Genomic DNA, 13,313 nt, shown 5'->3' with positions numbered 1-13,313 from the left:
TTAGGTTATTTGTAGTAACATTAACACTAGTAGGAAATTAACAGACTGGATTAGAATTGATCAAGAAATTTTTTGGCAATTCGTTTTTAACATTTTTTCCAGTTGAAAAAGGCAGATTTAACAAAGCCAAAACGTTCTAGAGAAATTGATCTGTTTCAAAAAAGACCTTCATGAGAAAGACTTCTTATATCCAGGATGGACTTTCTAGCAAGAGCAGGGAGGAAGAAAAAATTAAATCAAAGCAGCCTTATGTAACAAATTGGATGTCCTGGTAGGATTCTTGTAGGTAGGAAGATGTCTAACCATCTGTCTGTCTGTCCTGTTTGAGACATGTTTCAAAAGGTTTTGTTCCAGTGAAGATTCAAAGAAAAATCAAAACCTCAAAAACTTTTTCATCCAACTAAATTCTTGTTTTCCAGCTAGCACTAGTTTGGTTTCTATAATTACTGAGCAGCTTTCTAGCAGCAAATGTGGGTGAGAAGTAATTCAGAAGGATCAGAATCTAAATAAGAAGTCTGGAACTGACAGATGGCTATTCTCTGTCTCCCCATCAAGATTATATTTGTGATTCATGAAATTCTCTTATAGTATTATCAAAATGATTTTAAAATGGTATATAACCTTAATCACTTTGGAGGTCTCTCTCAGACAACTGGAATTTATCTGCCACTTCACATGATTGTCTACAGTCTTAAGGACAGTAAAGAAAACAGTGCCCTAAACATTCCAATAGAGGATTAAATTAACCTATACCATTATTCAAACAAGTCATTGAAACAAATTTGGATTTAGTTCCAGTAATTTAATATAATAAAATGTCAACTAGCAATAACAAGAGGGCATTTATGGATAAATGACTTGCAAACATTAGCCAGAGACAATCTCTTTCAATATAGCCAGTGGTTATTATTCAGAATGCATTTTAAAAGGACTAGGTGAAAAAAGCAGCAAGATAAGATTATTTAGCATGTCTGCTAAACCAAGGGCAAACCAAGCCAGAGGGAAGATTTTCATTGCAGATTCAACCACACATACATGTAGCTGTAAGCACTTAGCCATCCTGTCTATCAGCACCTCTGGCCTTTAACCATTTAGAACTGGCAGACTGTATAAAATGTTATACGACACATTTTGGAACTTACTGTTCAGATATACTGCCTGGAATGAAAGCGCTAGGTCCTGACAATGTGTGCGTTTACCCAGGAGACATTTTAGGAAATAAATTTAAAATTAAAAACGTAAGAATTCAAAGTCTAGCGGCTAAATGAAAGAAGAGGTTGAATTGTCATTCTCCTTATTCCATAAGAACATACAGATATAGTGAAGTGTAAAAGGTACAAAACACATAAAGACTAGTCACAGGAATGAGATTCCAAGGTTTGGGGGCTATCTAGTATTTGTACACTCATTTGTTGAGATTAAGCACACAGCAAAGGTGTCACAGTAGTGTTTCTGAATGGACACAGAGAATGATTCTCAATACACAGGTGTACAGTGACCCTGGTGGCTGAATGGCTGGAAGGAAAGGGATACCAACATACACAGAACTTTGGCAAAAAAGGTCAAGAAGGATGTAAACAGATGTCACCTTTGAACTGCCACAAATATTTTTATAGTGGCACAAAAGACCAAGTGAAAAAACATCCACGTCCTTTGTCACACCATAAATGGCCCATGTTTGTGGATACAACATGGGCGGTATGGATTTGTTCTGCTATTTTCTGGCAGATGTCCATTTCCTTTAAGAAGGGAGAGTGCAGGTAGCCTGGAGCTGCCCATGCTTATCACCCAGGGCTTCAGGGGCATGGTCCTGAATGCCCCAGGCACTCTCATAGCCCAGGCATGCAGGATGGGGCTCCTAAAGCCCTGGAACTGCCTGCGTGGGTTTCCCCAGCTTGCAGAGGTACACCCTAAGTTAGATCCCTCCCTGCACCACGTGGCTATTTGTAAAAGAAATTTGGTGATCTCTAAACATCTTATAAAACTACCACAGCTGAAAACCACAAGAGCAATATCAGCGGGAAAAGCCAAAGCTGAGAAGAGAGAAGGAACTGTTCCTTCAGGTCAGAGATGTTCCTGAGCTAGCTTGGGGAAATGTAAAGTACCACTGTAAATGTAAAATATCACAGGTATTGCTGTACCTGTTCTAGGAATAAATAGAGGCCATAAAAGCCAGGCGATCATAAGCATCATTACATTCATGCAAAAATTAGAGAAAGCAAATAACCACAAAACAGATGTAATATATACAGTATATAGTTCTCCATTTATAGTTAAGCTTAAAGTTTTGGAATTCTACTGGGACTTTTATATTACAAATAAGAGTGAATATTAGCCATTGCATTTTTCTGAAAAATATATCAAAATATAAACTATATTGACACAGATTTTGAATGTGGCTGAAATTAAAAAGAAGACATGGAAATATAAATATCTTCCCAAATCAGAAAACCTGCTTGACTACTTAATATTATTGTGGATTAATGTCACGTTGTATTTAATATTAGAAAATGTAATATACCTGAAGCATAGGCATAGTACGGTTTTACGGAGGGACACTGTAGAAAAATAACCCATACAGTATGCTGGTAAGTAGAAAAACATAAAAATCAGGATTAAACAAGAGATTTCTTTGACAACTGTTCTGTGAGAAGTATCACAAAACTTTGAGTTTCTGTTATTAACCCATCTATGGCAGCAATTCAGTTCCAGTGAATGAAGACAGTAGGGCTCTATATACTTTGAGTCCTTCATTAAACTATTGATCCCCTTAGCATTATCCATAATGTTCCAGCAGCTCAGTGTGTCAACTGGTGCTGTGCTAGTCTCTCTTTCCTTTCAATAACTTCCACATTTTATGGGGAGGAAGTCACAATGATTTATTTACCTGACATTTTCCAGTCCGGATGTCGTAGAGGGCTACTGAACCATGGCGAGCTCCCACTGCTATTCTGTGACTGCGCTCATAATAGCTGACCATGTAGAACCTGAATGGAACATTGCAATAAGTAACAGGTGAGATCTGACCTGCTTGCTAAAATTAATTTACCATACATTTTGGTAATTAATATTAGTGCTTGTATACAGATTAATTTAAGAAATCATTCATTCCTAGGCTCCAGCATACACTGCATTTCCTAAGTAAGAACAACCAGACTCTGAATAAATACACCAACGTAGCAAATGTCTAGTTCAGATCTTGTCTCAGAACGTGAGAGATTTGTGTCAAGGTGTTAGCCTGCTCTATCATTTCAAAATATTTGAATATATTTAGTGATTTTGTTACAATAAATAATGAAGATTGACAACTTCAGAACATAGAATGGTTAAGTAGGAGCATGTCTGCATGCACTGAACAATTTCAAATTTTGTCTTTTTAACTGCAAAATGAAAAGAAAGGATGATAAAATGTGAAGGAAAAATATCTGCCACCTAATGACAGCTTCCTCACATTAGAGGCAATGAATTACAAATGGTATTAAGGGCAATAACATTCCTCCCGCCAAGGAGGAAGTGAGAAGTATGTGATACTACTTAATATCACATGATGATACTTTGATCTGATGTTCATGCACTACATAATTTAAAACAGAGTCGCTTTCAAAGCTGAAAAAATTATTACTCCTTTAACATGAAATACAATGTCAGATTCTTATTCCAAATACAATTCCTTTGGACAGTCAGACCTTTCTGATAAAACACAGGTCAAATCTCTGAAAAGTAAAAGTGTCCACTATTACATTCCCAATAGTTAAATCACACTCTAGCAAATTCTATAGGAAACTACTAAAATCATTTTGTAAAAATATGGTGTTGACCATACTTATGGGTTAAACAACACCAGCAGCATTTTATATTGATATATCACCTTTCTTCTTAAAGGATCTCTGAGTGCTATACAAGCTGGACAAATACAAGAATCATGCACTCATTTCAGTGGGGCTAGATGGCAGCTTGAGAGAAAAACAGCAAAAAATATGCTGAAAAAGAAAAAGGAAATTGCTAGGTTTGATGAAGGACAATGGGATAATGGGAATGGAGAGTCTGGAGTACAGTTGTGTATTTGGGTTAGAAAGGGTAAGGAAATAAACTTAGAGCCAGATCTTCAGGGCTAACCCCATTGCACAGTTTAATCCAGGACAGAGAAGATAAACCTGAACCTTACTTGCCATTCACCATCTGCACAATTACCCATTGTTTTGTGTCAGCTGCAAGAAAGCTAAACATAAAGCCACTATAAATATAAATGCACATGGCTGCATTCCTATTAATTAGTTTATTTGAAAAATAAAACATTTCCTGGCATCCAAAGTCCTAGGAGCCCTGAATACGTGTCACACAAGGCTCTAACTGTCTACAAACCTGGGCCAAGTACAGATGTTCAGTTTTTACCAATAGAAACCAAAAGTGTACAGGTGTTCAGGCTCTTTCTCCCATAGCAAAAATAGCTGCTCTGGGAGAAAAATAACCTAGCAAAAACAAGGGTCAAATTGTTTGTTTAGCAGCTGCCAACTTCCATTTTCTAGGCAGGGGAGAAGGCCGGCTGTCAACGGCCTCCCTTAAAGGGTGGGGGTGGCCCAAGAAGCAGCCCAAGAGCGCCCTCTGACAGGGAGCCCATCTGCAAAGCTCCCCTGCCATGGGGCTAGAGGAATGTTTTTCTTTCAACTGAATGAATATCTATATGCAGCAACAGCCATCATTGAAATTTTCCAGGTATCTGGCGGTCCAAAAGCAAGCATCTCTCATCATGTCTTTCCCTAAGTGAGGAGCTGTATCCACAGAAAAGCATATATTAATGACATCAGTCACAGTCCTCTACCATTACGCACTTTGGGTCACTAGACTGAGACCAACAACACCAGTAATATTGTATTTACTCATTTACAAGATGAGTTCCCCCCATCCCCCATTGAACACAGGTAAAAAGAGCCTCTTGCCTGGCAGGCAGCTGCTGTGGCTCCAGCTCAGGCTCTGGCTCCAACCCTGGGTAGGGGCTGAAGCTATAGCTGCTGCCTGTCCCTTGCCATGTCTACACACCCTGCCTCACTCCCTGAACCTTCACCCCCCAACCCATCTCTTCCCCTTCCCCTTGCTCTGTGCTGGCAGGCTCCATCCTTGCTGCAGCCTGGGACATGGAGCATGGCTCCAGCCCAGCCCTGAAATAACTGTGCCCATGCTCCATGCCCCTGGCTATAGAAGGGATGAAGTTTTCTAGAGCACAGCAAGGGTAAGGAAGGGATGTGGAGATGGGGGGGGGAGGGGAGGTAGGGGTAGAGACTCTAGGGTGTAGGGTAGCAGGCAAGAACGGGGGGACAGGGAAGAAGTGGCACAGGAAGAAGACGGGAAGGGGGCAGGGACTTGAGGCGGCAGGAGGGCAGACACAAAGGGAAGAAAGTGCGGGGGGATCATTCTGCTTCCCCCCGCTGTCAAATTTATTTATTGGGGGGTCATATTAAATTCAGGGTTGTCTTAGATTTGGGCCAGTACAGTGATATGCAAGAGATAAAGATTTTTGTGGGTAATATCTTTTATCGTACCAGTCACATGTTTGGGAGAGATTTACACATGGTTTTGGGTACAAGGCACCCTTCTTGTTCACACTGGGGCAAATACTCAAAGTGTGCTGTGTATTCGGAAGCTTCTCACATATTTTCTGGACCATCAAGGCTACAACATCACTACAACACTACTACAATACTGTTGCTTCCCATTGCACAATATTAATACCCCTGCTTAAGTCCACTGTACAGCTGAAATAGAGAAAAAAATATCAAGATTAGTCAAGGAAGGGAAATTATTTTCCTACTCCAAACACGACATGCACTGCCAACAACATAACACAAGAACATAATGAGCTGTTACATTTGTTATTCCATACCTTAACTTTTACCTTTGTCTTGTCAATATAGAATGGTACACTCCATGAGGTATGTGGGGAGGAGAGGGAAAGAAGAGTAGGAAAATATTTCACTGGCTGGGAACATTTCCAGTCTGGGTACCAAAAGCCTCTTACTCCCTTTCCCTAACACTAGCTCTGTCAATAAGTTTAACTTTGGGATTTTCAGACCCATCAGTCTGAGCTGGCACTAAGGCAATTCTGACTCCTTATCAATGGGAAAAAAAGGATACACTGACACGGCAATTTGTAAAGAGTAGGAAACAAGAGCCTCACAGAGGCAAGGACCCATATTTTGGGCACGGTCACTAATAACGTAATGGGCAGTGATGTTCTAAATGTCTACAAGACATAAATATGAAATAAGGTACGAAGGCTGGATGATGCGAATAAGGTAAGGGAGAACTTAAAGCATTTTATATTAGCCATGTCAAAGTTTGATCACCTGTGTTTAAAAAACTATTTGTTCCAGGTGAACATTAAGTGGAGTTCTGTAAGGCTGCTCTACACAATCAATAAACTTGAGATTTATATTTATTCTTGCAGAAAAAATATACATGGAGATAAACAAGTGGCATCTGATGATTAAAAAAAAAATCTGAGAAATGTAAACTTTTTATGACTTTTAATTCCTACTGCACTGCCACATGGGTGTAATGTACAACTTTGCAATCCACAATCCACATTTTGGTGAGAAGATTTTTTAAAGACGAGAACAATGTACAATACCGTACCAAAGCATACAGCATGCTACTGGATTTTACGTGCATGTTTAGATAAAGACAGCTGAGTCAGCCCTTTTACTTGAAAAGAAGAATCAATCACTCTATAGAACAGCAGCTTACTTTTAAAAATCCTCTGTGGAGAAGAGATATTTCATTTTCAACTTTGTAGGTGTTTTTTTAAATAAAAATATAATCAGTTTCTATTCAGGTTCTTGACTATTATGCCCTTCCTCTGCACATTTAGTTTCTTTCACAAATATCTGTTCTTCTCAGATTTTCTTCTGAAAACCAACATGCTTCTCTGTTACTCCGATACTTATTGAACAAGCCTCTGACCATTCTGAGAGAGGGATGTAAGTTATACATATTAATTTCTTAAAAATATACACACTTAAAACAGTTCCTGTATGTTTTTCTATACTACTGGTGTCCCCAGGCTGGAGCTGCTAGTGCTGCCAATGCTGCTGCATGGCTGGGCCAGGGCCAGGTTGAGACTTGCAGAGATGGGCAGGCACGGAGTGCAAGTGCCAGGGGGTGAAGTGTAGCATAGGCATGGGGACAGGCACCAGGAGAGGTGGCTGATGGTGCAGGGCACCAGGATGTGCAAGCACCGGGGGTAAAGGGGCAGATGCGGGGGAGCAGAAATGACACGTGGTTGAGGGACAGGGTCAAGAGATGGGGAGTAGGCCTCTTGCCTCTCCCCGCTGCTTGCTCTTTGCCACTGCTTTCTCACTGTAGCGCTTGGGGGGAAGCATTAAAGACAAGCACCCCAAAATAAGATTCTATATATGGAAAATGTATAATTTTGTTATAATTATCCATGTACCTAATAAAAGTCATCTTGGATTCAGGTAAATATGGTGAATTTGGGATTCATTATGTAACTTTAGTCTGTCTCTGCTGGAATAAGTGCTTGTAGTCCCTGTTTATAACATCTTCCCACAAAACCTATAGGCTGCAGGGTATATAGGAGAATAGCTGATGTGGGCCTTTATAACCAGCTACCTCGCAGAGTGGAAAAGGACAGTATACATTTCTTGTGATGTGCAGTAACTTTACTGTGTTCTTGGCAGGAGTTATACTAAGCCACAGCAAAAGCAGATTTGGTGGCACTGCTTCCATTTATATCCATAATATTATGGAATAAAAGGCACTCTCATTTTTTCTACTCAAAATTATGTACAAACAAATTAAATGCGCTATTTCTCAGAAAATGTTTCACATACATGAACTTACTGACAGCTGCTGGCAATAGCAGTGAAAATGTACATTGCTGTAATTCACATCCAAATAGTGTTACAGCCATGTTATTTACTAAACACTGAACTATTTTGTACAAGCTGAAGATGATTATAACCACAATATAAGTTTCTTAGATTCCAACAAGTCACACATCCCAGAGATCATGGTCCTACCATTGTGTATTGTCATTAAATCTCACACACCCCTATAGCAGTCATTATTTATCATCTGTACTGTAATCAAGTTGAAAGGATCTATTACCCATTTGGAATCAGGAACTCACTGTACTAGGCACTTTACACCATCAGACAAGTTATTTTAAGACAAGGTGTAACAAATGGATGACAAAAATCAGGAGGAAAAAGGCAAGAGAAATAGGGACTGTATTTTCTTATACACAACATGAACTTTTCCCCAAAAAATCAGCTCTTCAATCAGTGTGTGTATTAAGTGGGGAAGCTGATTATCTGCTCAGGACAGAAACACTCCTCTTTGATTTCTGCCCTACAGTGCAGCAGCTGTGGAATTACTAATCCAGGCAGCTGAGGGAGTCAGTTGACTTAATGGTTCATTGTTCTTCACTCCACAGGTATTTATCATCTTTCCTTTTTAATGGTCCTGATGTTCCACTAATCAAGCTAACATTTCTTAGGATAATGCTGCTGTCTGCCAGCTGCTCCTGGACTCTCTCCTCAAAGCCCTGGAGATTCTTTAGCTCTTTTCAAAGGCAAAGATCCAGCTATGGAGAGGAATCTTCAGCAGAAACTAGGATTTCAGCTTTAGTTAAGCAGGAAAGGGAGAGTGAGTCAGCTGAATATTACTCTCTGTCCCTGCTGTATGTGGCCATAACTCTGGAAAAATCTTTTTTCTTTATTCTGCTTTTCAAAAACAAGGTATTATATTCCAGGCACGTTGTATGCAATGAAATATGGTGAATGAATCTACACAGGGTAGCTATGCATGCAACTTGATCATCTAGCACTTAAGAGAATTTATATAAACTAATTAAACATATTAGCAATAGGCACTTCCCAGGACCGAGGTAAGACTAACAGGCTTATAATTTCCTGGATCCTCCTTCCTCCCTTTTTTGAAAATGGGGACCACATTGGCCCTTTTCCAGCCCTCTAGCACCTCGCCAGAGCACCACGAGTGCTCGTAAAGATGTGCCAGGGGTCCTGCAATGACCTCTGCTAATTCCCTCAGCACTCTGGGGTGGAGATCATCAGGACCTGCTGATTTGAACATGTCCAGTCCCACCAGAAGATCCCTGAATAGGTCCTCACTGACCCTGGGCCTGGCTGCACCTCCCCTGGGACCATCAGGGATCCCAGTGGGGGGAGGGGGAGGGTGACCTGGTCCCTGCTCAGAAAAGTGAAGGAAAAGAAATTGTTAAATAGGTTAGCTATGTTATCTGGCGAGACTACCAGATTTCCAAGCATGTCTTGAAGAGGCCCCACGTTACCCAGAACCTTCTTTCTCGCCCCTATGTATTTAAAAAAGGATTACTTGTTATCCTTGATCTGGGTTGCTAGTACCAGTTCCATCTCTGCCTTGGCCTTTCTAACAGGCTCTCTACAATCCTGAGCAATGGAGGTATAGTCCACCCTGGTGATGGCTCCTCCCTTCCATTGGGTGTACACCTCCTTCTTAGCTTTGACATGCTCCTGGATGCTTTTGGTAAGTCATGGGGGCTTTTGATAAGTCATGGGGCCACATGAGCTAGGGCAGGAGCCGATAAGTAGGGTCCCCGATGAGCAGGGGCACAACTATGATGATGCCCAGTTGCAGGTCTGGCACCCCCAGTGCAAAGCGACCCAGACACTTTCCACCAGTCCCACCAGGCCAGAGTATTGAAAGAAGTGGGTATTGTGTGCATTGTCTGCCTAGCTGATATTCACATGGGTGAACATGCCCTGGTGGTCCACAACAGCTTGCCTGACCATGGACTGAAATCTCCTGAAGCTGTAATAGGGGCATGCAGGTGCCATGGGCCAGGCAGGTGACCAGGATGTGGGTTCTATCCAGGGCCCCAGTGCACTGGGAGAACCCAAGTGCATGGAATCCTGTCAGCACTGCCAGGGGGTCATGGAAATGAAACATGGTGTGCCCCAGCATGTTCTGGAGGCCCCACACACCACCAGAACAGCCTTCACAGCAAGAGCCTTGCCCACACCAAACGATCTGTCCCACATACCGGAGGCTGGTGAGTGTGGACAGCTTCAGCAGCATGAGGGCCGTGGTGTTGGTGGGGAGGGTTGGGCTCATGCCAGTGCCCTGCTGCTCCAGGTGGATCCGGAGCTGCTAGAGCAGATCCCAGAAGGTATCCTGGCTCAGCTGCAAGGTGTCCAGTCACTGCTTATCATCCCAGGTCTGCTGGATGAGGTTGTTGCCGTCAGTGCTGGCTGGCACAGCAGGCCCAGTAGTGGTGGGGCTGGAGGCCCAGGAAAGTGATGGCAGCCCTCGTGGTAGCAGCCCCAGCAGTGGCAGCTGCACAGAGGTGGCAGCCATGGAATGGTGAGCTGTGGGCGGATAGGTGGTCACTGGTTGTGGGGGAGCTGGGCAGGGTGATGGTCAGCAGGGCAGTCATGGTGACCAGAAGGATCCCAGGATGCTAGTCGCACCTGGTCAGGGTGAAACGGCCATGGGCCAAGGTAGCCATAGCATGGCGGGGCAGAATGGGCATGGACAAAGCTACCGTGTGCTGCCTCTGTGTTTGCCATGCTGCTTCTGACCAAAGGCTGCCCAGAGCATGGGACTGGCTTTTAAAGAGGGCTGCCAAAAGCTGGCATCTGTAACCAGAGCCTGGAGCTCTCCCCAGTGGCCACAGGGGCACATTGCAGGGTTGCAGGGACCCAACAGCAAATTGGCTCCCTAATCCTCACATGTGTAGACACCTACCCAAAAACCCTTACTATACAGTAGCTTATTGGACAGTAAATCTGGGCTGGAGTAAATGCATATGTAGACACGCCCACTTGCCTTCTTAACTCTCTAACCTTTACAATTTTTGCAGCCTGACAAGTTTCGAAAAAAAGAACGAATTTATAGTGTAATTAGGCATAAGACTTCAGTTAAGGCCTCCTATTTGGTACAATCCCTTTTGAAACATGGTTCCCACAAGAAATTGGACGTATAAGGGTATTATACATGTAGAACAGCTTCTAGTGGGAAATCATTTTAAATCCTTCTCTGAGATATGTGATGACTTTAACCTTCCAAAAAAGAGCTGAATGGCAATATGTGTGGATGTATCAAGTACTGAAAAAATCAGTGTGGACCTGAAGCTTTAGGTGTAGCAAATGCACTGGATACACATAATTTTGCTTTGAAATTTGATTTTCTTCCCCATTCTGTGCCATGACTTTATGAATATATAATGTCACATAACAGACTTGGTATGGACTATTTAAGACTTTAGTGGAATGAAGACCTAGGTATTCAGATGACAGAATCCTAGTAGAAATCAGCAATTTAGAATATTTTGCCATCTACAGTTGTTTTCAGACTGCATTGATATAACAAAAGATCATTTTTGATCTTCACTGGGCTCCCTCTAAACTTAAAAAAATAAATATACTGCCATAAGATATGTGTTGGAGACGCACTGCATCATAGGCAACACTCAATCATATGTTTTTGTCACGCCCTATTCTCAATTATTTTCAGAAAGACATTATAACCTGAGTTAATATGGTTTCAAACACAGCTCCAATACCTTTGGCAAGTATGTGTATTCTTGGGTCTATACCCAAGGAGGTCAAATAGAAACATGCTGGATTGCACTTCTATAACAGCCCTTTACTAATGACTCTCAGGATTATATTACTCCATTGGACAATTAGGACATCTCCAATGGTTGAAATCTGCTTTAGTGAGATGGCATAACTGGCACCTATCCAGAGAGACGTTTTGCATGTTTAACTGCTTCAACAAGTTTGGCACAATTTAGAGAGATTTCTTAGAATATATTGGTAATTAAATTATTAGTCCTTGCACACTTCTTTCTTTCTTCTTCTATCCCTCCTCCTCCTCTTCCCTTCTCCTTCTCCCTCCCTTTACTGCATATTGCTTGTGACAGGTATGTATGTAGCTCATGTTGATATACAGACAGATAGATAGATATCTATCTATCTATCTATCTATATATTTCAGATTTCTGTGTTGCATTTTAAAAAATTACTTATACAATATTAGTATTCAGTAAATACATCTCATTACTGTAATTACTTAATAGTTCAATCTACATGAAAATTGGACTCTATGTAAGATTTGGTGTTGACATCTTGTTTTGCTTAACCCTTGGAATTATTAATATTTTCCAATATGTATACATTAAATGTATTGTGGATTATTTTATTACTATAAACAATTAATTAATTAAATCATTAATATTTATTAGTATTTTCTGCTGATGGAATTTCTCCATTATAAATGGCAGTATAAAAGATTTGTTTGCTTAAATTCAGCCCAACTTCATGTTTGGGGAAAAAAGAGTAGCATACGAACAGAACAGCCAGTCGATCCCATTCTGAGGTCCTGAATTAGAAAAGTTTGTTAAACTTGTGTCCAGAACATCTCTGTTCAGGAGAACTACTTACGTGCATGAAGTTGCTAAATCAGACCATAAGAATGTCTTAGGAAAATTGATGACAATAAGAAGCCAATAAGAACAAGCAGCCAATAAGAGAAGCCAATAAGAACTTCTCTAACTTCAATTTTATCTGAAATGTTTCTCAGAATTTCAGAAATACTTTACTTTCCTCCAGCTACACTTTTGATTTGATTGTTTTTGTTCAGGATTTTAAAATTTCTGTCAAGTATTTATGGAATATTGATAAATACTAGTCTATACATAGTGTGACACAAGTTACTGTCATTCTAGACAGAGAAACAAAAGTCTAGAGAAAACCATTATCAATCCAGATCAAGTATTGTAAAATATATTGCTTATTAGAGTCATAAGCAAGTGGGATTTATTCAGGTTCACAGTAATGAACAGGATGACAGCTAAATCTGTATGCCAAGAAAAGCTAATCCAGTGTTTGAACCAGAATACTATTCCTTGATGCCATGGGTTTACGAGCCTAACGGAGATGGGATTTTATCTAAAAAGGCATAGTACACACTTCAAGATGTTGAATATTAAAAGCCAGCACAGAAAAAAGGAAACATTTGAGATAAACAGGCCTAATAATATTTTTTGGTTTGTTGAAGCAACGGACTCAGTCACAACAGGTATGCACATTTAAAACAGCATAGTAGGGAGATCATTAAGGTACTAAAAAAAATAGTAATGGGATTATGTCCAAGCACTACCTCTTGGACCATCTCCACTGATTCAGTGATTTGTTCAAATCACATGAAAATTTCCACTAATATAAAAAATTAGTTCAATGAAGTGCTGCATCATTTTTACAATAGTCATAACTATGTACAGTTAGAGATAC

At 40.7% G+C, this 13,313-nt stretch overlaps 1 protein-coding gene across 3 annotated transcripts in view; it reads right to left on the bottom strand.

The window, feature by feature from the left end:
• WDR7 (WD repeat domain 7) overlaps positions 1-13,313 on the bottom strand; it is a 301,904-nt gene that overhangs the window by 47,612 nt on the left and 240,979 nt on the right. For all 3 annotated transcript variants that reach the window (XM_090037845.1, XM_090037847.1, XM_090037846.1), the window contains exon 25: positions 2,888-2,987. In XM_090037845.1, coding sequence (XP_089893971.1) covers positions 2,888-2,987 — 100 coding nt within the window. The remainder of the gene's footprint in view (positions 1-2,887; positions 2,988-13,313) is intronic.

This window comes from Crocodylus siamensis, chromosome 3 (genome assembly GCF_052110815.1).
Source record: "Crocodylus siamensis isolate JL-2025a chromosome 3, ASM5211081v1, whole genome shotgun sequence".
NCBI classification, from domain to species: Eukaryota; Metazoa; Chordata; order Crocodylia; family Crocodylidae; genus Crocodylus; species Crocodylus siamensis.
Note: the sequence above shows the minus strand (reverse complement) of the source record. Positions and strands in the feature narration are given on the sequence as shown.